At 46.4% G+C, this 24,650-nt stretch overlaps 1 protein-coding gene across 4 annotated transcripts in view; it reads right to left on the reverse strand.

The window, feature by feature from the left end:
• SLC10A7 (solute carrier family 10 member 7) overlaps positions 1–24,650 on the reverse strand; it is a 339,519-nt gene that overhangs the window by 151,473 nt on the left and 163,396 nt on the right. The window contains exon 6 of one of the 4 annotated variants that reach the window (XM_029602830.1): positions 14,627–14,909. The exons of the other annotated variants lie outside the window; for them this stretch is intronic. Coding sequence (XP_029458690.1) covers positions 14,862–14,909 — 48 coding nt within the window. The 3' untranslated portion in view covers positions 14,627–14,861. Of the gene's footprint in view, positions 1–14,626; positions 14,910–24,650 lie in introns of those variants that run through there. 4 annotated transcript variants of the gene reach the window in all.

A 24,650-nucleotide genomic window follows, 5' to 3' on the forward strand; every position in this document is an offset into this window, starting at 1 on the left:
AGGCCCTCCATCAGACAGGATGCCTTTAGGAGGGCCATGAAGCCTGAAGATGTGCTGGACGAACAGCTGGGCCAGCTGAGGTGCAGACGGCAATCCTGGCAAAGGCACGAAGTGCGCCATCTTGCTAAAGCGATCGACTACCACCCATATTACCGTGTTGCCATTGGATAGTGGCAGGTCCACCACAAAGTCAGTTGCCACATAGGTCCATGGTTCAGAAGGCGGGTAATGGTTGAAGTAACCCTGGGGTCGAACCGGAGATCCTCTTGTGGCGTGCACAGGTCTGGCAGGACTCCACATATGCCTGGACATCCTTATGTACCTTTGGCCACCAGTAGTCCCGGCGCAGGGTCTGCAACGTGCGGGATTGCCCTGGGTGGCCAGCGAGAATCGTGAGCCCATGCCAGTACTTGTCTCCGCAAGTGTGGCGGGACCAGAGTTTTCCCAGGTGGAATGGTTGTGGTAGCCAACAGGAGGATACAGGATGGCTCAATGATGTAATGTGGTTCCTCAGAAACTTCCGTTGAATCAAATACCCGTGATAGGGCATCAGCCTTAACATTCTTCCCAGCCGGTCTGTATCGGAGAATAAAATTGAAACGGGTGAAGAACAGGGCCCACCGGGCTTGTTGTGGGTTGAGCCGTTGTGCCCGATGCAAGTATTCTAAATTCTTATGGTCTGTGAAGACCGTAAACTGGTGTTGTGCCCCTTCCATCCATGGGCGCCACTCTTCTAAGGCCACCTTGATGACCAAGAGCTCCTTGTCGCCGATGGCATAGTTCCACTCTGCAGGCGAGAACGGCACACAGACGTAGCTTATGGCCCTCGGAGGCCTGGCTCAGGACGGCCCCTACTCCCTCCGAAGATGCGTCCACCTCGATAAAGAAGGGGCAGTGCAGATCCGGATGCCGAAGGCATGGTTGCTGCATGAATGCCTCCTTGAGGCGATGAAAGGCGGCCTCTGCTGCTGGAGGCCACTTTTTGGGATCCGCGCCTTTCCGGGTCAGGGCTGTCATCGGGGCAACAATGGACGCATAGTGAGGGATAAAAGAGCGGTAATAGTTTGCGAAGCCCAGAAACCTTTGGAGTGCCTTGAGCCCGGACGGCTGTGGCCATTCCCGAATGGCACTTAGCTTTTGCGGATCCATGCGGAATCCCTGACTGGAGACTATATATCCCAGGAAGGGAAGAGTCTCCTGCTCAAACAGGCACTTTTCGAGCTTCGCATACAGCTTATGTTCCCTGAGGCGTTGTAAGACTTGGACAACGTGCCGCCAGTGAACGGCCAAGGTGTCGGAGAAAATCAAGACGTCGTCCAAATATACCACCACGCATTGGTACAGGAGGTCGCGGAGTAACTCATTCATGGTATTCTGGAATACTGCGGGGGCATTACAGAGCCCGAACGGCATCACTAAGTACTCATAGTGACCGTCACGGGTATTGAAGGCCGTCTTCCATTCATCACCTTCCTTAATTCGGATGAGGTTGTAAGCCCCTCGGAGGTCCAACTTGGAAAAGATCCTCGCACCTTGTAGCCGGTCAAAGAGTTCAGAGATGAGAGGTAAGGGATAACGGTCCTTGATCGTTATAGCATTCAAGCCCCGGTAGTCAATGCAGGGGCGTACCATCCTTCTTCCCGACAAAGAAGAATCCAGCCCCTGCGGGGGACTTTGACTTCCGAATGAAGCCCCTCTCCAGGTTTTTTCTGATATACTCATTCATGGCCTGCGCCTCTGCAGGAGAGAGGGCGTAGGTGTGTCCTCGAGGAGGCTCAGTGCCAGGGAGGAGATTGATGGCGCAATCGAAGGACCGATGAGGCGGGAGAATTTCGGCCTTTTGTTTCGAGAACACATCTGCGTATAAAGCATAGGGGGCCGGCAGGCCTGAAAGACTGGTGGAGGCCACGGAGCAGGAGACTGGAACTACTGATTGAAGGCATTTATCATGACAGCTTGGACCCCAATGGGTCAGCTGTAAAGTCTTCCAGTCAAACTGGGGACCGTGTTCTTGAAGCCACGGAAGGCCCAGGACTACTGGGTGTATTGAGTGCTCCAGGACGTGGAACGTCATCTCTTCGCGAAGGAGGAGCCCAACCCTTAACGGAGTGGGTTCTGTAATGTGGGTTACACGACCTGGGAGGGGTCTCTCTTGAATGGAAGAGATGACCAGAGGAGCTGGGATACGGGCCAGTGGAATTTTCAGGTGCTCCACCAATTTCTGCATTATGAAATTGCCGCCGGCGCCTGAGTCGACCAGGGCTAGCGAATGAAACTCACCCGCGGGTGACTTTAGTGCCACTGGAACAGTTAATGGAGGTGCAGATGAAGTTGAGCCTAGGAAGAGGCCTCCTCCTGGTCCTAGGTATGGGAGTTTTCTGATCGCGCAGGGCATGCGGCTATCCGGTGGCCCGCTGCGCCGCAATAAAAACAGAGGTCCTTCTTTATTCGCTGATGGCGTTCGCGGGAGGACAACTTCCCACGTTCCACTTCCATGAGTTCATTGGGTAGCGACTGGGGGGGTTCCCAACCTACCCTTGGGTGAAGGCGAATGTCGAGGACGTCTGGACGGAGTGGCGGCTTTAGCTGTCGTCTGGGCCTCTTGGCGACGCTCCTGATGGCGCCGATCTATGCGGCCTGCCAAGTCGATCAAGGCGTTTAAGGACCTCGGTATCTCTCGCCCCGTGAGTTCGTCCTTAATTCGGGGACTCAGCCCCTGATAGAAAATGGTGTGGAGGCATTCGGAGCCCCAGCCAAGCTCCGAGGAGAGGGCCTGAAAGTCGATGGCGTATTCCGCCAATGTCCTCGAGCCTTGACGTAACTGCAGTAGTCTCGGGCCTGCCGAAACTTCTTGGGTCGGATCCCCGAAGTTTATCCGGAACAACTCCCAAAACTTCCTGAGGTTCCTTAGGGCGGGATCGTCTCATTCCCACAGAGGAGAAGCCCATTCTAGGGCCTTCCCTTCAAGAAGAGCCAGGATAAAGGTGGTCTTGGTGGCGTCGTCTGGAAAGAGAGTGGCCTGCAGGCGGAAGTGCATGTTGCACTGGTTCATAAAACCCCTGCAGGCCCGAGGTTCCCCGGAGAACCGTGGCGGTGTGGGCAGGCGAATTACCGGCCGACCCCCAGAAGCCATAGGCGGGGAGCTAACATCCTGCTGTCCTAGAACACCTGTTACAGGTAAGCAACTCTGCTTTCTGCTAGGTCCTAAATAAATAAATAAATAAATAAATAAATAAATAAATAAAATAAATAGGTCAAGCTGGATGGTAGTCCTCACACATGGGAGAATATGTAGCTACATATTGTTCCCAATTGTAAGGAGACAGCACTTAACAGGTGCCAACGTGCACAACAACTCATGCTGTGACAACCTGGGAGACAGTCTGAATCCAACCAGGGCCTAAGGTAGGTAGAGTTGGATTTCAAGAGTGAAAACGATTACGGAGGACTGACTGACCAAAACTGCTGTTACATCAGTCATCCTTATCCAGGCAGTAGTGTGTGGCGAAAGTATGGAGAGAATTCCAAGTTGCATCCCTGCAGATCTCCCCCACTGGCACGACATGCAAGTGGGCAACCGATGCTGCCATGGCATGCACAGAATAAGCCTTAACATGGCCACCAAGCTGCAGTCCCATCTGTGCGTAACAGAATGAAATACAATCTGCCAGCCAGTTCGATAAGGTCTGCTTGGACACTGCAACCCCAAGTCAATTTTTGTCAAATGAGACAAAGAGTTGCATAGATTGCCTATGTACACTCAGATAAAAAGCCAGGGCCCTTTTGCAATCCAGGGTGTGCAGAGACTGCTCACTCTGGTACAAATGCGGCTTTGGAAAAATGATGATTGATAGAGTGATTGAGATGGAAGTCTGTCACCACCTTAGGAAGGAACTTAGGATGTGTACATAGACCTACCTTATCATGAAAAAAATGGGTATGGCAGTAGAGCCTGAAGTTCGCTGACCCTGCGTACAGAGGTGATTGCAACCAGGAAGATAACCTTCCAGGATAGGTTCTGCAGGTCACAACATCGCAGGGGCTCAACTGAGGGTCTCATCAACTGGGCCAAGGCCACATTGAGGTCCCACAATACTGTCAGGGGCCTAATCGGAGGCTTAACCTGTAGTAAGCCTCACATGAAACTCCCCACAAGCGGCTGTGCTGAGATGGGTGAACCATCCACCCCACAGTGGTAGGCCCCAATAGCACTGAGGTGAACCCTCATGGAGGTGGTCTTCAGGCCATGTTGGAGAGATGCAATAAGTAGTCCAGGAGCTTTGAGGTAGAACAGAATAATGTGTCCAACCTGTATCCCTCACATCAGACTGTATCCCACACTTCAGACTGTGTCCAACCTGTATCCCTCACATCAGACTGTATCCCACACTTCAGACTGTAAGATTTTCTAGTGGAAGGTTCCTGGATTCCACCACTAAATGAGATACTCCTTCTGAAAGATCCAGGGCCTGCAAGGTCATCCTTTCAACATCCAAGCCATTTGAGCTAAAGCCCGGAGATTGGGATGACATAGCCTGCCCTGATCCTGCGTTATCAGGTCTGGGGAGGTCCCTAGGCTGTTTGGTGCCCGGAAGGAGAGATCCTGCGAAGGGGGAACCAGATCTGCCGCAGCCAATAGGACGTGATTAGGATCATGGTTCCCCAATCCTGTTGGAGCTTCAGGAGAATCTTTGACACTAGTGGAAGTGGTGGGTATGCAAATAGGAAGCCGGTGCCCCAATGGTGGGCGAAGGCATCCGATGTCGGTCTGGTGTCCCCCTGATCAGGGAGCAAAAATGACCCACCTTTGCATTGCAAGAGGAAGCAAAGGGATTGAGATCTGGGGTCCCCCAGAGGTGGAAGATCCAATCCGCAACCTCCTGCTTGAAGGACCATTATTGGGAGTGAAACAAGCAACTCAGAACATCCACCATCACATTTTCTGCTCCCAGCAAGTACATGGCGCGAAGCCTTATGTACCTGGACAGTACCCAGGACCAGATCTGGACCGCTTCTTGACAGAGGAGGAACGACCCTTTGCCTCCTTGCTTGTTCAGGTACCACATCATCACCTGGTTGTCGGTCTGAATGAAAACAACCTTTTTGGTGAGGCGATCCCAGAAGGCCCACAAACGTACTGGATTGCAAGGAGCTCCAGGAAGCTTATCTGACATCACTCTTGCTGTGCGTACCACCGACAATGGGTGCAGAGATCTGCAACATGAGCTCCCCAACCCAGGAGGGTGATCTGTGGAGATAGAACCTGAAAAGGTATCCCCACTTCCAGATTGGACTGAGTCTCCCACCACAATAAGGACTCCCAAAATGGCGGTGTGAAGCTGATGCATAACCGAAGGTCCTGAGTGGCCTGACGCCACTGGGATTGTAAGCTCCATTGTGCCATGTGCATGTGCGGCCAAGCAAAAGGCATTACAAGGATTGTTGCCACCATGTGGCCCAGCAAGTGCAGCATCTTGTGCGCAGATGCCTGGGGACTCAGAGTTTGCCCCTGCCATGGACACCAGAGTTAGTGCCCGGTCCCGGGGCAAAATGCCCTGGCTCGGTATGTATCGAATCTGGCCCCAATTAAGTCCAGCTGTAGTGATGGCACCAGTTGGGACTTCGGGTAGTTGATCAGAAATCCTATGAACTCCAAAATTCGAATGGAGGATTGGAGAGACTGCATGGCCCCATGCGTGGTGTTGCTCTTGATGATCCAGTCGTCCAGGTAGGGGAAGACCTGAACCCACTACTTTCTGAGGTAAGCACTCACCAAGGCTAGGCACTTTGTGAAAACATGGGGTGCAGATGCTAGGCCGAAGGGCAGTACCCGATACTGGAAGTGTTTATCTGGGAGAGTGTTTCCGCAGCCAAGGAAGCCCAAGGACAATAGGGTGTATGGCGTGGTCCAGAACATTGAAGGAGAGATGCTCGACATGGAGTATGCCAGTCCAGACTATGAGCAGATCGGCAGACAAGGTTATGTGACCAGGCAAAGGATCCCCTTGGATGGAGGATAGCACCAGAGACACGGGTGACCAGTTGACCGGAATGTGGAGGTGTTCCACAAGTGGTTTCATAATGAAGTTACCTCCAGCCCTGGAGTCCACCAGGGCCAAAGTATGGAACATCTGGTCACCCACGGTGAGGGATATGGGTACGGTGAGTGGAGGAGAAGGGGACGTGAGACCTTGGATGAGTCCTCCTGCAGGACCTAGGTCCGGGAGTTTCCCGGCTTCATGGGACAGGTAGCTAGGAGGTGGCATGCCTCCCCGCAGTAGAGGCAGAGCCCAGACTGCCGGCGTCAAAGGCGTTCCTTGGTCGAGAGTTTCCCATGGCCCAGTTGCATGATTTCTTTGCCAGATGTCCCAGGGACAGTAGCGGGTTCAGTAGGCGAAGGTGAACGCCATGGGCATTTGACGTTGGCGGTAGACCTTTTGGAAAGCTTCAAGAGAGTCTTCACTACTAAGGGAATCAGAGCATACATTAGAAAAGACCCTTGCCCCAATGACGGGCAAGGGCATCTGAGGCTAGTTTGCTGTCTGACCTGTAGAGGGAGCAGCACCGAGGTACCTTCCTGTTGTAGGGGGATGCAAACAGATATAGGTCCAGGTTCCCCCAGAAGCAGAATATCCGATTTGCTACCCCCTGGTTCAGGGACCAATCATGGGAGCTAAAGGCTCGACTCAGCCGGTCTGCTACCACGTTTTCCGTCCCGGCCAAGTACATGGCCATGAGCACCATTCCGTGGGTCAGGGCTCGCAGCCAGATCTGGACATTTCCTGCCTCCCTTCTTGTTGACATACCACATAGCTACTTGGTTGTTGGTATGGCTCATGATAACTTTGTTGGACAGCCAATCTCTGAAAGCCCGTAGAGCATACTTGATTGCCCAAAGCTCCAGGAAGTTGATTTGACAAAAGCATTCCTGGACAGACCAGAGACTCTGAGTGCTGAGCCCATCTACATGAGCTCCCTACCCCAGGGTGGATGCATCCGTGGTTAGGACAATTTGGGTAGGGGGACTTTGAAATGAGATTCCCCATTCCAGATTTGAAAGTACCTGCCACCAGGACAAAGAGTCCTGGAGAGATGGGGTGACTTGGATGCAATCTTGGAGGCTCTGCTGCAATAGTCATGAAGGTGACTGCCCTCTGGTGAAGCAGCGACGTGTCTAGCAGGGCTCCTATGAAGTCCAATTGAAGTGCAGGGCTGAGATGGGAGTTTGGGTAGTTGAGAATGAACTCTAGTGATTCCATTACCCGGATGGTCAATTGCAAGGATCTGTTGGCCCCTGTCTGAGATGTGCTCTTGACCAGCCAATCGTCGAGATATGGGAAAACATGCACTCCCAGCATGCGGAGGTGCACCATCACTACAGCCAGGAATATTGTGAAGACTCTTGGGGCTGTCATGAGCCTGAACGTAAACACCCAGTACTGGAAGTGCTGTTTTCCTACGACAAATCGGAGATACTTCCTGTGATTCGGGAAGATCTCGATATGACTGTATACATCCTTTAGGTCGAGGGAGCATAGCCTGCTGCCTAGTGAAAGACCAAGAGGCTAACTGTGAAAATCGCTGCTCTCTAACCTGGTTTTTGGCTCATTTCTCTCCTGTTTCTCTCTCCCCCGCAGTAGCTGCACCCGAACCGGAAGAGTCATCATAGCCCCGCCCCTGACCGACGCTGCCGACGCCGGAAGCACGTCGGGAGGGGTTTTAAAAGGCGGCCCGGACCGGAGGTGCCGCGTGCCGACGCCGCGCGCCAAAGGGGCATGCCCCTTTGTACGCCCCTTCGTACGCTTTAGATAAATCAAAGAAATAAACCTTGGAAACACGCAACCGAATCAAGACATGATAGAATCACTAAAAGGATGGAATGAACCAACAGCTCAACCTATAGAGACTTGCACCAACAAAGGTAAATACCGCAGCAGACACAACTATCTACAAAAATTAAAAGAATGCTCAAAATCACTTAACAAAAAAACCAACTGGAACAACCTCATTAAAGTTAAGACAACCAAAAATCCAACCACACTAAGCCTAAATGAACTATTGACCTTAACATTCATTCTTGTAAATGCCCAATCTATAACAAAGAAATTCCCAATAATTACAGACCTATTATATGACATTAAACCAAACTTCATCGCTATCACCGAAACATGGTTAAAAAAATCTGACATTGTTATTAAAAATCATATAGCACACAAAAACTATGACATATTCTCAATTCCAAGGTTAAATAAGCGAGGAGGCGGCATAGCTCTAATTATTGAAAAACAATTTAAATGTAAAATAATTCCAACAACACCCCCACTAAACCATGAAATTGTTCTATTTGATACCAAACACACTCAAATATGTGTTATCTACTGCCCTCCCAGCCTACTTGACCTAAACTTATCCCCATTAATGGAATACTTAACAATAAACCTAAACACATCAAAACCAACCATCATAATGGGAGATTTTAACCTGCACATGGATGTGTTGCCACTATCAAATACATGTCAGACACTAAATGATATGATGGAAGCCCTGAGTTTCACTTTAGTTACAGATAGACCCACACACAAAGCAGGCCACTCGCTTGACCTAACATACATCAATCATAACTACCTCAAACACATCAATACTAGTTATAGTCAAATTCTATGGTCAGATCACTTTCTAATCCAGTCTGACATTAACTTCATAAAACCAAAAGAAATACAGAAAAATGAGCCCTTAGAATTTATATATTGCCCCCACTTTAAACATGACATACTATAAAACAAATTGGAAGAAATTCTAATAAACTTTAATCACAAAAACTGTATAGACGCAACAACAGAATGGCTAACAAACACAAGTAAATTGGCAGACAACATTAACCCCACAAGAACTATACAAACTCTTGAGCCCAAACAAAGAAACCCTTGGTTTAACGAAAAAATAAAGGAAATCAAACAAAATCTGAGAAAAAAAGAAAAAAGGTGGAAAAAAGACAAATCAGCAGAGAATTTAACCAAATTTAGGAAACAACTAGCCTATTATAAAAAAGTAATTATTGATGCAAAAAAAGAATTCTTCAGTTCAAAAATTGAAAAATTCTCAAACAACCCAAGAACACTATTCAACATAGTAAAAAATCTGACTAATGATAAAGCAGAGATGCCCTAAACCCCACAAGAAAACAAATGCAATGACTTGGCACACTATTTCTCAGACAAAATCACAAACCTTAGAAATAAGATTCCTATCCTGACTAAACAGGAAATTAAAATGCAAAAAAGAGATGTGACACAATTCTCCACATTTGATGAGGTATCACAAACCAAAGTAGAATCCATGATAAAAAAGTTGAACCCTGCACCACATAAAATTGACACCATTCCTATCACAGATATAAAAAGACTAGCTGATATAACTTCATACGCATTAGCCAAAATAATTAATCTGTCACTCAGTGAAGGAGTAATGCCAGACTCACTGAAAAATGCAATAATTAAACCAATTCTGAAAAAGAGAAACAGTGATCCAAACGTCTTAAGTAACTATAGACCTGTGTCAAACCTGCCTATGATAGCGAAATTAATAGAAAAAACAGTACAAAAGCAACTAGCAGAACACCTAGACAACAACAATATACTCTACCCATCACAACATGGCTTCAGAAAACACTATAGCACCGAAACATTACTAATATCTCTAACAGATAACATACTACGTGGATTTGATAGCGGAAAACAATACATCTTGATACTACTAGATCTGTCCGCAGCATTTGACACAGTAAACCACAACATACAATTAACAAGACTGGAAGAAATTGGACTACAAAACAAAACAATTGAATGGTTCACATCCTATCTTACAAATAGATCCTATCAGGTACAGATAAAAAACACAAGATCAGACAAGATCAAACTAAAAACAGGAGTCCCCCAGGGATCAGCACTCTCGACGACTCTATTTAAAATCTACATGCTCCCCCTCTGCCACCTACTAGCAGGACTAGGTATCTTGCACTTCATATATGCTGATGACATTCAACTAATCCTACCAGTTGAAGAATCAATTGAAAAAACACTGAATTTTGCAATGTTGTATCTAGACATAATAAAACAACTATTAAACCAAATGGAACTAGTAATTAACATAGAAAAAACTGAATTTATACACCTTGAACGAAAAAACATTGTAAAAATTCAAAATCCCATCAAACTTAAAAATAATAAAACAGTGGAGTTAACGGATAAGGCTAGAAACTTAGGGGTAATTATAGACACGGAACTTAGCCTTAAACAACACATATCATTAAAAGTTAGAGAAGGCTATGCCAAACTAATGGTCCTTAGAAGACTGAAACCCTTACTAACTCAAAAACACTTTCGCACAGTACTACAAGCACTAATATTTGCTAGCACGGACTACTGTAACACACTTTTCCTAGGATTACCGTATACCACAATCAGACCACTACAAATACTACAAAACTCAGCTGCCAGAATACTTACTGGTAAAGGCAGGAGAGATCATATCACCCAAACACTTGCGGATTTACACTGGCTCCCAATAGAACAAAGAGTGCAATACAAAACACTATGCACAATTCATAAACTGATAAATGACGAAAAAGCTGACTGGCTAAACACTGCATTACGTCTGCATGTCCCTCAAAGAAATCTCAGGTCTGCCAATAAAGCACTACTAACCATACCCTCAGTTAAAACAGCAAAGTTGACACAGGTTAGAGAGAGAGCACTATCCTTAGCAGGGCCATTGCTATGGAACACATTACCACTTGAGCTAAGACTAATGAAAGAACTGAAACTTTTCAAAAAAAGCCTAAAAACCTGGCTCTACAAAAAAGCATTTCACAGTGAGAACGCTGAATAACATCAAAATATTCAGCCGAATGTCACCTGTAAAAAACTGAACTTATTTTATTATTTTAGCCATTATTAATTATTAAATATTAAATTAAAACAGTATTCACATATGAGTAACCACAATCCACTTATCATTTAGATTATATTATTGATCTATGTAACCGCATAATATTGGCACCCTATGGATAACTTAGAAACCGACCAAACCTATTTTGTGCCTATATGTAAACCGTTGTGATGGTACACCACTGAGCGACGGTATAGAAAAGCTTTTAAATAAATAAATAAATAAATAGCCAGTCCCCTTTTTGCAAAAGGGGGATCAAGGTGCCCATGGAAATCATCTAGAACTTTTCTTTTCTTAGAAACTTATTCAAGGCCTTTAAGTCTAGGATGGGACGGAGTCCTCCTGTTCTCTGTGGAATCAAGAAATACCTGGAGTAGAATCCCACCCTCTTTGCCTTGGTGGTACGGGCTCAACTGCTCTGGCTATTAAGAGGGAGGAGAGCTCTGCTAGTAGTACCTCCTGATGAACCTGCTCCCAAAACTAGCACGGAAGGCAATTTGGCAAGACACCCAATAAGTTCAATTGGTACCCCGAAGAACAATGGACAGAACCAACTAGTCCGAGATTATACTGGGCCACTGGTTTGCAAAGAACCACAGCCTTTCCCCAACCGGAGGGTCCATTATCCCTAGTATGGGCAACTGGTGTACACTTCCTACAACCCAATCAAAACCCCATCCCCAGAGTTGACTGAAGGAGCTGGCTTGGGCTTGAGGACTTCTCTGCTGCCTGGGATGACCACGGTAGCCCTTATGGGGTTGATGGGAGTGAAGAGGCAGAGGATAGCACTTCCTTTGGCGAAAGAAAGACTTCCGTAGTCCCAGTTTTGTCTACCTCCTAAAAGAGGAGGAGGATGGGTCCGGAGTACTGGCAAAGAGTTGTTGGAGGATTTCATGGTGGTCTTAAAGTTGGGCTACAGCATCCCTCACCCTGTCTCTGAAGAGATTCTCTCTAGTACACGGCACGTCATTGAGTTGTTCCTGTACCTCTGGTTGGAGATCCGAGGCCGCGGCCATGCCATTCTGCAGGCACCGATTTCCTGCAGCAGAGACTCTCGATTCTGTCTCAAAAAACATCGCAGTCATCTTGACCTCATGTTCTCCACACTCTAGGCCCTTATGCACCAACGACCTGAATGTGCCTTGCTGCTGTTGAGGCAGGTGCTCAGCCACATCCAGCACCTGCTTCCAGATGTATCTTGAGTCCTGGTTCATGAAGATTGATAGGTAGCTATGCAGGCAATGAGCATGCCGCCTTGAAACATCTTCCTCCCAAGAGAGTCCATCATTTTATGGTCCTTCCCTGGGGGAGCTGAGGAATGCACCAAGAGCGCTTTACCCTCTTGAGGGTGGATTCGACCACCTCCAACTAGTGGAGCAGCTGATGCTGATCAAATCCAGCAGCCTTCTCGATGAGGTGGACCCTATCTGCCTTCTTATTAATGGAAGGTACTATGAGGGGGTGTTCCATATCTTCAGTAGCAACTCCTTAAGGATCTCATGGACCGGGACTGCCACGATGTCCTTAGGAGGCCCCACAAATTGGAGGATCTCAAGCATTTTGTGCCTGGCATTCTCATCTGTCAATAACTAAAATAGGATGGCTTCCGCTATCACCCTTACAAAACCTGTAAAGATCAAATCCTCAGTCGGAGACTTCCTTTGCTCAACTGGAGGAAAAGGTTTTGAAGGAAGACCCTCTGAGCCTTTGGAGGAGGACCCTGAGGCATCATTCCCCTAGGGTCATAGGGTTCCTCATCCTCACTGTAAGTGACAGTGGATGGGTCCCAGGGGTGCAGGCACCAGTAGAATTGGACAGGGGCGGCAGGCCTCGGCATTTCTGCCGGCCTTGGTGGAGCTTCCTCGGAGGAGAAACTGGCAATAATCACCGTATCTTTAGGGGGAGGTCTTGGTGCCCCGCTGGGCACCAAAGCCGTCCCGGGAACCAGTGCCATCTGGGTCGGTAATGCCCTGATGAGTATTTTGAGATTCTCCAGAAACGGTACGAGATCAGGCAACACTGGGTCCGATGCCACAGGACCAAAGCCCTGCAGCGCCTGGCATGCCAGCTCTTCCTTGAACATTGCTGATGCAAACATCGACTGGGAGTGAATTTTCAAAGGGGTTTTGCTTGTAAAAATAACATATATTCAGCAAATTTTCAAAGGGATTATGAGCAGAAAATTAGCATATGCTTGTGTAAGTAGCCTGTATTTGCATACATGTTGTTTTACTAACATGGAAAGTACGTGCATATTTTCGGCTTCCTGTATACATTTACCTGTGCAAACAAAGGGCTGTCCGGGGTGTTCCGGAGTGAAGCCAAGGAGTACATGTGGAAGATGTAATTTTATAAGAGATATATACAAATACATTTGGTAACTTATGCATGCAATTTTATATCTTCTAATTAACTAGTGCAACTGATATCAGACTCATTTGTTTGCTATTTTTGGATGGAAAGTCTGAGTGAACTGGGGGGAAGTTCAGGGTGAAGTACTAGGATGGACTCGGTGAAGTGGACATGGACTGGGTTCACTGACTGAGGTATTGGCAAATTGGTGATTTTAAGTACGTGCACAAACTTTACAATATACCTGCATGCGAGAATGGACCAGGGTTTTATGCATACATCTTCTATTTTTTTCACTTATAAAACATACGTGCGCATGTTTAGAACATAAGGAGGCTTTCAATGCACTGCAACTGTTTGTGCTTACTGAGACATACGTGCATACTTTCAGAGTTGAACTACGTGGTATTTTATAAAACTGAGAAGCAACCTGCTGCAGTTTATAAAATAGTAGGATAAGCCTCCGCCTGTCCACTTGTGCATGCAAATCCAGTAAAGTGAATTGGTTTAAAAGTTACCCTTCCTGCGAGTAAATAGCATGTAGGCAAGTATATTTTATTTTATAAATGAGGGGGAAAAGGAGCGATCGAGGAGTGGTCTGGGGATAAGAAGTACGTGTGCAAGTTGTTACTTTGGAAAAGGTACATGTGCATACATTACCGAGCTTGTCTGAACATCTTTACCCCTGTTAATGGACTCACACGACTGGAATTGGACTTGGTTTTTTTGTCTGCGTTTTTTGGGTGGGAGGTCTAGGCAAACTGATGGGGTTCTGGGTGAACTGCTAGAGGGTCTAGGTGAGCTAGAGAAGGACCTGGTGAACGGGTGGAGGCATCGGCTAACCAGCACATACTTTATAAAACGCCCGCTTCCGTGATTGATTCACGGTTATTAGGCGGACATGTTATATATTTTTACGCACCTAAATTATATGTGTGTATGTTTATAAGAGAGGTAGAGAGAGTAAGCATCTTCTAGCATTGGAAATATTCACACCTACTTTCAGGACAGAAAATTGCGGTATTTTAACAGTTTATAAAATGCTTCCACACATCTCCCTACATCCGATCAAGCGCACAAATTGTGACCCCTGACAGTTTTGAAAGTTGGGTTCCCTGAGTGGCTAAAAGGTGCAAATATAAACCAGTGCCCATTATTATTGTTGTTACTGAGGGGAACTGAGCTAGAGCACTGCCACTTTAAATCCATCAGCGATGCACAACCCCCACCAGTGCCTTGGATTCTTCTCTTTATTTTGAGTTCAATTACAAAAACAAAAAGAATTACAAAACAAAGTGTGTCCCACCCTTGCTGGTTGTCAAATGGAGATTAAAAAGGGCCAGGACAAAAAAACCAAAATCCAAAAACACCTTCAGCTTTAATGCAAAAGCCGCTTTCCCCTCTTACTGCTAAAGTGGCTTCAGACAATAAAATGAATAATTGAACTCTCAGAGAGACGTCACCGCTGTAGAGCGCTGCAAGCAGACCACTGGCCCTTTCACTTCAAATTTGCACCTTCTTTCGTCAGTGCGTCTCATCTGCATTTCTAACGCCTGCATCAGTCAGTAACCTGCACGGTCTCCTTTCATCTTCCTGCTGTCCATCCAGCCCTGCAATTCCGGGTTGCCAGATAATTATTTAGCATTAAAAAAAAAAAAAAAAGTAGATAGATATAGGACAGTTCATAAAAATGTTTTGATCATTTCTTGAAAGACATTTTCATATTTTCTTAAAATTCCTCATTAGCAGGTAATTTCAGGTAAGATAATTTCCCTTTACAAAGTTAAACCAAATGCTGGGTACCGTTAATTCAATTTGCCAGACAGTAGAAAGTGAAATTCAGTCAGTTTGACGGATTTTTTTTTCGACAAGAGGGTTCAGACCTTTCAACCACATATTGTTGGTACAATTCCCTTTTTAATTCAACCATTCTTCTCCTTCCCCTATCCTTTTCCCTATTTAACTACACTCTCCGCACTCCAAAATGTCAAGCCGGAGTGATAGAACCAAAAGGTTACTAAGAGCCAAGAGTAACAGATAAGTATGAGGAAAAAAAAAAAGTGCGAAGCTTGCTGGGCAGACTGGATGGGCCGTTTGGTCGTCTTCTGCCGTCATTTCTATGTTTCTATATGTTTCTATGATTATCATGGCTGGCAGAAGCTACCACAACAGCTGCAACCACCTAATACTGCAACTCATTTTTATAGCTCTACTGGATGTACGCAGTGCTGCACATTAATAATAAGTATTCAGGTACAATGTCCCTGCCCCAAAGTGCTTACAACCCACAGTGGGAACCTGAAGCAATGGGAGATGAAGTGAGTTGCCCAAGGCAGGATTTGAACTCCTCCTTCCCTGGTTCTCAGCCCAATTGCTCTAATCAGGAGGCCATTTCTCCCACCTTCCCTCCCTTGCCAGGACTGAGGCAGCATGGACGACAGTTCTCACAGGCATCAGAGTCAAATCTGAACCTACGGTTCTGCAGCTCTACGGCCTGAGCTATCCCGTAATGCAATCTTTTGCTTCGGCCTTTACTGGAGAGAATTTTGCGGGGATACCCACACCAGAATCATTCTTTGAAGGTGATGGGTCAGAGGAACTGAAGCAAATCACTGTAAAACTGGAGGGTATATTAGAGCAAACTCTCAGGCTAAATAAGTAACAAATCAGCAAGACCTGTTAATCTGTGTCATATCATCAAAATCTGCCTCTATACCTGAAAACTGGAGGGTAGTCAATGTAATACCAATTTTTAAAAAAAAAGGCTCCAGGGGTGATCCAGGTAACTACAGAGCAGTAAAGCCTGAGGTTCAGGCAAAATGACAGAAACTAGAGTTAAGGAAAGAATTACCGAGAGACTGCTGAAAGCAGGAGCTGTATCTGTTGGTGGGTGAGCAGGACTTGTGAGCACTGAGATAATAGTCTCCCATTCCAAATTTTGGGTGTGTAACAGCTGAAGGTCTTTATCTACTGTCAAATTCTGTAACATCTATTAAATCTGCCTCCAATCGCCCTTGTAGCGGGAAACCAGTTTTCTCAGTTTAAAGCAATCTTTCCACACAGCCTAGTAAAATTTGACTGGTGAAGCAGAAAGGCACAGGTTATATTTTAAAAGAGGTCATCGGTTATGCTACTTTCATCTTTCAGTTTCTGGGCTCCTGGCTGCTTTGGACCCCCTCCAATGGGCTATCATACGAGCTGTTCCTAGAAAGCCGATCTACTGATGTCAAGGAAGAGAAACTGTCTGGAAGCAAGGAGGAATTAGTCAGCCAGAGGAACAGAGGGCGCTCTAGAGGAACTTTTATGAAGGACAGTGGTGCGGAGAAGAGGAGGAACCTGGGAAATGGAGTCCAAGAGAAGCCTGTCCTGAAGCAAGGCTGAAGAGAAACTTATGGTAGGGAGAAATAATAGCCATGGGGAGGGGAGATTCTCTGTAGACAGCAAAGATTTTCTTTGAGGGAGGGCAGGGGTAAAACAGTTGCCCAAGGCCAGGAATGGAAGAGCCAAGTGCTACCATTTGAAGCCAACTTAAACAACATAGTTTTGTGGCAGATGGACAATTAGTAAGTTACAGGGTAATTTTTCAAAGCCATTTCCCCAGGCAAACAATACTTCCCTGCAGAAAATGGCTTTTATAAAATGTCCCGCCCTATATACAGGTAAACTTACGTGCGTAGGGCTTCTATGCAATTACATTCATCCGCAGTGACAAAAGGCGCTCCAGGAAGCAGGGATCGAGAGGGGTTTGCTACCACGTGCACACTTTTGAAGTTTTCAACCCATGCGCATCTTATTTCTCCTGAAATCTATCCATACAAATCAGCAGGACTAAATGCATGCAGGCAATATCCAGGGGCACATTTTCATATTTGAAGACTGCTACATAGTCCTCAGGTAAAAAGTGTTTGCAGGCTCTGCGCTTATGCGGACGGTCTTAAACTTACCCGCTGCAGGGGCTGTGCAGATTGCCACATGCAGGTGGTGCTGATTCCTACCCTTTGGGGGGAGTTACCCTGGTGCCACAAGGGATACCAAACTACCTGGATGTCTGTGAGGGAAACAGACTACAAAGGGAAAAGAAAAGGCACTGGTTTCCAGTCGGGTTACTCCCGGCTATTCGCCAGTGATCCGGACCAGGTCACAGGTGATGATCTGGTCACAAGGGGGAAGGAGGGGGGGGGTCGGACCAACGCAAGGAATGGGCAGGGATAAAATGGTTTGTGGAGTGCCATGGACAAAAACGAGAAGCTTCTGCTTTCAAAATTAAGCATATCATCAAGCATATGAGTAGCTTTTAAACTAAGTGTCTCTGCAATTTAAGGCAGCTGTTTACTGGCATGAAGCAGAAAAGGTATTTGAGTAAAAGTAAAAAGTATATGCATATAATAAATACTATGAGTTATGACTGAAATGTTAATCCGGTAGATTTCATGAAAACCCACAACAGTGTATGTTTCCATCCTAAATGCTTTCTGGACCGCGGCCCTCATCTTTCCTCCACATTCACTCCTTTCTCTATCTATCTATGAACATGACAATTTAAATTTTATTCAGCCCCGGAAGCAGCACTTTGGGGGGCGAAACTCAGGCCTAGAGTCGGGCAATTAATAAAGGATTTTTGAAGGACTTTCGGCTATTCTTTATTTTATTCCTCAATACTTTTATCCTAATCAGAGGGTGATTTCCAGAATTAGTACCGTCTAACCTGACCGCATCCCCCACCTCCATTGCAGGTGGAAGGTTAAAAAAAAAAAAAAAAAAAAAAAAAGGAGTTTATCTCATGAGAGGCAAAGTCCTGCAGCAATAGAAACCATTGCGTTTCCTCCATAACCCAGGCAGTTAAAAGCGTGAACTCCCGTACTCTGTCTTACTCATCTTGACCATGGTCATTTTCTGGAAGTCTGCTTTTCATCAGTTCTGGGCCCCAGCAGAAAATCCCCAAACACTGCCAAAATATGTGCCACGGTTTTATCAGTCAGCTCTTTATTTACAGCTTTTACCATTAAAACGTCAATTAGAAAAGCTAAACACCAAAACTTGAGCTAAACCTTTTTTTTTAGCGTGCATACTAAAACACTACTTATCGTGCAATGCACTGCAATTCAACCACTATAGCACTAAGACCAAAACCTGTAACATGGGCATGCAGTCTCTCGAAATCCCCTGTGCCAGTTGCCATGGGGATTTCAGGTCCCCTGTCCCACTCTCTGATCAAGGTTGGAACACCCTTCCAAAAGCCCCCTCTCCGCCAGGTCCTCACTTTCCCAGCCCCCTCTCATTATGGCTGCTGACCCAACCCGTCCAGACCCCTTTTATGGAGCCCGGCACTTCTGCGCATATTGGGAGGTACGCGCATGGCCGGGCCGTTTTTAAAATGTGCTCGGCGCGCGCACGACCCAGTCACGCTCGTTTGCCCCGATTTTTGCACGCAGCGGGCTTTTAAAATTTGGCCTAAATAGCGCATAGTCACGTGCTGTTTTATAAACCTCAAACATACCAGCGCAAGTAGTGGTGCGAGAATAAAACCGCTCACATAAGAAAGGGATGAGATAGGGGCAGGCCAGGGGCATTGCCAACATTTACGCACATAAGTTGCTATTTCATTACCTGCAAAAGTGATACACTTGTGGCTGCTATCTGCGCATATTTACACCTGCTGGTAATTTATTTATAGCAAAATACTGACTGGGTGAGGGGTTTGGCTGAAGAACCAGGAGGGTCTTTTTGACCAATCGATAGACTGGATAAACTGGTAACTAACTGGTAAAACTGGTAATTTCCTTCATGCGTACGTTACAAGATTTGATGATTTATACACGTAAAAGCTGACAAGTGCTAAAGAAAATAAGCAAATTAAATTTCCTCATCTAAATGATTAAAATTAGGAGCACAAACATGTGCACATATCAGCTTTGTGTTATGCCTGTCGGTCGCAGACGGCTGCGACAGTGTGTACTTACTTCCTGCACCGCTCTCCTGCCCCCCCGGGGCTGCTCGCGGCTCGGGCCAACCTCCACCACCAATATTCTCCGAGACTCCTCATGGCGGCCTGGACGCGCTGCCACCCTCATCGACTTCGGGCCTTCCTAGGCGCACACGCGCACCACTGAGCCTTCCTTTGAAGCCTCTTCGGCGGGAACCTTGGGGGCGTCCAGTGTATTTAAGCTCCACCTTCGCCCTCAGCTAGGCGACTTGGCAACAGGTTCCGTAGTCTTCGACTACTGCCTTCGTGTTCCTGTGACTACGCTATTGGGCCTGTGGGCTTGGACCCTGTCTGGTACCCGCACCTCGAGGGCCAGTGTGCGCATTGGGGACTCGCTCTCCTCGCCTATCCCGCTCCACGGGCTGGATCTGCGTCTCCTGGGTCCTACCCTGCAAGGCCTCCCGTTCCTCTGGACCACTTCTGGAACACCTCTGCTATCCGTGAGTTCTACAATAGGGCTGCCCCGCTCCTCGGGGTTGTGCCCGCAGCCTGAACAAGACTGTCCACGCCTCCCGCTCCTCGGGGCTGCGCCAATGTGTTACTCAAGTGACTGCCAGAGCTTCCCCGCTCCTCGGAGTAGCGTTCTCAGGCTTCTCTGTGACTTTCTACGCTTCCCCGCTCCTCGGGGTTGCGTCTACATACTATATCGAGACTGCCAACACTTCCCCGCTCCTCAGGGCTGTGCTGCATCACCGCTAGAGGCTCGGCTCGGGCTTCCCTGTCCTGCGGGTGTTACATCATCATCCTCTACGCCGTGCAGCTCCTCCCCTTAGGGTTGCCTCTTCGGAGTACCTTCTGCTCGAACAGTCTCGTGCCTCCTGCTCTGCGGTTCTGTCTGGCGCTTCTCCCTTCGGGATCCCTGCCCAGGTATTGCCTCCAGCCTGACTCTCTACTGGGGTACTCTCCTGGCTGCTCGGGACCTCGCCATTGCTTCACCCAGAGCTCCCCGCTGTGTCTGACCTCACCTCCCGACGGTGCGGACCTGTGGGGTTCCTCCCCACAGGTGGTAACAACTCGCATCTCGGGCCAAGGGTCCACATAACCACAAATCATAACACTTTGCTGCCACTTAGCCAGATAAGTCTCAAGAACTGCTACTTATCTGGCTAATTAAGATAGCTGGATAAGTGATAAAACGTTACCTATTTGGCTATGTTGAAAATGCATGCCGTGTATGTTTTAGATATTCAAACATGTTGGGTAGATTTAAGTGTATTTCATATAGTGTGCGCACATTTGCATGCATGATATAAAATACATGGTATGCGAGCGAGTGTTCATATAGCTGCATATATGGGCTTGCGTGCACTTGTTTTAAAGATATCCTCTATGGGGATAATTTTCAAAAGGATTTCCATGCGTAAAAGTAGTATATATCGTAGCAATTTTCCAAAGCCCGGTTATGCCTTAAAATACACTTACACAAGTAAAACCTATCGACAATTCAAAAGCATACATCATAGCAATTTTCAAAAGTGCATTTATGAGCATAAAAAAGTTAAAATAAACGACAAAGAATCCCACCCCGTCCCATCAAAACAAGGAGTACCACAGGGCTCTTCTCTGTCCCCTACCCTGTTTAACATATACCTACTTCCTTTATGCCAGCTGCTCAATAGCCTCAACCTCATCCATTTTATATACGCAGACGATGTGCAAATCATAATCCCCATCTCGGACCCCATCTCCTCAACTCTAAATTTCTGGAACGACTGCCTACATGCCATCAACCAGCTTCTCACGAATCTCAACCTGGTCCTAAATACGTCCAAAACAGAACTCCTGGTTATCTCCCCTAGCGATAACCACCCCTTCACTAATAACACAATAACCCCACTAGCAAGCCATGTCGGAGACCTTGGGGCCACCCTTGACTCCAGAATGAATTTCAAAAAATTCATTAACGCTACAACTAAAGAATGTTTCTTCAAGCTACAGGTCCTGAAGCATCTAAGACCGCTCTTACACTTCCAGGATTTCCGTTCTGTGCTTCAAGCAATACTGTTTTCAAAGATTGACTATTGCAACGCTCTTCTACTCGGTCTCCCCGCCTCTTCGACCAAACCTCTACAGATGCTGCAAAACGCAGCAGCCAGGATCCTTACAAACACACGGCGCAAGGACCACATCACACCTATCCTAAAAATCTTACATTGGCTTCCTATTCAACATAGAATACTGTTCAAAGCTCTCACTATCATCCACAAATCGGTCTACCAACAATCCTCTCTCCAACTCACCTTCCCTCTGGAACTACTTACATCTTCAAGACCAATAAGAACTGCCTACAAAAGTAAGCTCAAGGCCCCTCCCAACAAATCATCAGTTCACAACTCCATCCACAAGCGAGCTTTTTCAACCGCAGGTCCCCTACATTGGAATTCGCTTCCTCAAGACTTACGCCAGGAACAATGCCATTTAACCTTCAGAAAAAAACTTAAAACCTGGCTGTTCACACAAGCCTATCGTTGAAGGATTCCATATTAACCAACTCTCTCTCACCCTCCAACCCACCCTTCTCCCTCCCCGCACTCCCAAACTTTTTTCACTTTTTTCCCTTTTCCACTCGCAACCTCAACCCACCCTTTTCCCTCACCCCCGCCACTCCTCCCATCTGACATAACATGTATATTCCAGCTGTATATATTCCATATATATATATTTCCATGTATATTTCCGCTGATTATAATCCATGTTTTCTGTATTATTAATTTATTGTTTTATGTTAATTTATAGTTTGTAATTTTGTTAACTTATTGTTCAATTACTTAATTCTGTCCTATCTTCCGACATCCATGTTTTTACTCTCCCTGTTTTAATGTAACTTCTCTTTTCCACTTATACGTTAATTGATTTTTCCCCTTGTTCTAATGTAAACCGGTACGATAAGACCTGGTCTTGAGTGTCGGTATAGTAAAAGAAGTTAAATAAATAAAATAAATAAATAAAACCTAGTTTTAAGCATGTAAATCCTTTTGAAAATTACCCCCAATATCCATAAATATTTAAATCAAGGAATGAAAACAAAGATGTAGATGGTTTTGTAGTAGGGCAACTGCATCCAGATGGCAGATCAGAGTTCAGGTCCAACACAAGATGAGAAAGGCAAAAAATATTTATCAGGCTACTTAACGCATTAAGAACTAGGGGCATACAGCCAAAACTTTATTATTATTTTTTTGTTTCATTTTCAGTGCACACTAACCGAAATAAAACAAAAATACTACAGCACATCCCTATTAAGAATAAGGCTATGCAGGAACAAGGGACATGCGCTAGATATGAAGCTTCTGACAGGGTCTAAAATCAGTCGGTGAACAAAAGACTGGAAACTGCTCCCAAATTATGGAAAAATGTATACTGCGGCAATATGAATGCATTCCCAAATAGATTAAGCTTCATTGAATCAGTAAATGATTTTGGCTCTCCATCTGCCCTGCCAGCCCCATCCCATGGGGAAAAGGTGAAGCTGCGGAGACAAGGGCTCTCCCTTCCCAGATGGCTAATTAATGAAAATAGCTTTCAAAAAAAGCCTCTGCTGTAATCTACAAAAAAAAAAAAAATCAAATTCAAAATTTAGTCCAGATGTTGATCTTTAAGGAATTGTGCCATTTCATAAAGAGAGAGAGAATAAATGAACAAATGAACTAACAAAGTTTTCAAACCAGAAGTACAGACCCTCAAAAAGATTAACATCTATTCCTTGATGTTAGCCAATCAGCAAAACTGAATCTTGAATGCAATGCCTGCACTCCAGGAGTTCTCAATCCAGTCCTCGGGACACACCAGGCCAGTCGCTATCCACAGTGAATATGAATGAGACCGATCTGCATGCAGTGGAGGCCGTACACGCACAATCTCTCTCTTGCATATTCACTGGGGACAACCTGAAAACTAGGGAGCAGGACCGCGTCCTTAACCCGCCGACAGCCGACCTCTCCTGGGCGCCCGCGGCCTAGGGGGCGTGCCATCGTCTCCGGCACCTCCTTGGCAGTGCGACCCCCTAATTTAAATATTGCATGGCATTCCGAGGAGAGGTGCCTGGGCACGCGTTAGGAAAGCGGGCGCTGAACAACACTCAGCGCCCGCTTTTGGCGCATTTTTATTGCATCGGCCTGTTTGTGCGTGGCATCAGCTCCTCCCCCCCCCCCTTCTACCAGTTACATTCTGCATGACCTTAGGAAAGCTCTCTCATCACTTTAGCTGGGCTTCGGTTTATTCAGCTGTAAAAGAGTAAGAACTGTACTGCTTCCTCTCCCCTGAGCCCGAGGATCGTACCGCCAAGACCCTTCACTCCAGAGGTGCAGCCTTAGAGAAAGTATGAAAACTAGAAAGCCTGGTGAGGTCATGTGTGGGGAAGCACTCATCACACAAATTCAGGTTACTATTAACGCTGCATCACTATTAAACTAATTGGTGGTGTAGCTTTGAAGAACAATCTATCTATAACTTTTTTTTTCTTTTCAACATTTAGGCAAAAAAAGCAAAACATGCAGCTCTCTCAAGCTTCAGCTATTTTCTAGCTGTCTCCCTTCCTGACTAATGATTTCTGAAGAATTAAGGGCCATATTTTCCCTTAAATAATCTTGAGTAAAAGTAATTTACTTCAATGGTTAATTTTGCACTGCTACTTAAAGAAAAAAAAACAACCCAAAGGTAATCACTGCCCGCCCACCCCCCATTAAAAAAAAAATCTATCATTATTAAAATAAAAAAGTTGCTCAGCCTGCCAAAATTAGATTTATAAGTTGCTGGTCATTCCCCTAATTAAATCTGTGTCACAAATTTGCAAGAAAAATGGACACCGTGACTAATGCATTTACTTCCTGCGCAGCCTGCTGAGTAGATTCCACTTCCATCCATTTTATTAACAGAAACAAACATTCCGTTTCTGTGGGGATGCTAAGATTTGAATAACTTTAATAACAAACGACTGCCAAACGAGCAAACAGAGTTCATATTAACTCCTGAGCAGTGTGTCAGAACACTCCTTTCCTGTATTTTTATTTTATTTTGACCTATCAGTTCCACCCCCCCCCCCCCTCCTTTATATTGCCAGATCCATCAGAAACAGAGCCTGGGATCCGGCACCACGAGCAGTGCCAGGGGGGGCCCAGGAACCGCAGTTCCTTCTGGATCTCAGCTAACGTGAAACACCCCCCCCCCCCCTCTCCCCAAGGTGCTAAGGTGGACTGGGACTCCTTCCCCCTGCCACCCCCACCCGGGGCTATTATCGCTGCCCTTCGTCACATCTGTCGTCGGTTCGTGGCGTCAACCCAGGCCCTTCCACACGGCAGCGGGCAGCACCCGCCACCGAGCCCACCGGTCCGGCCCCCCCCGGAGCACTCTCTTCTTAGTGACGCCGGGC

Source organism: Rhinatrema bivittatum, chromosome 1, assembly GCF_901001135.1.
Source record: "Rhinatrema bivittatum chromosome 1, aRhiBiv1.1, whole genome shotgun sequence".
NCBI classification, from domain to species: Eukaryota; Metazoa; Chordata; class Amphibia; order Gymnophiona; family Rhinatrematidae; genus Rhinatrema; species Rhinatrema bivittatum.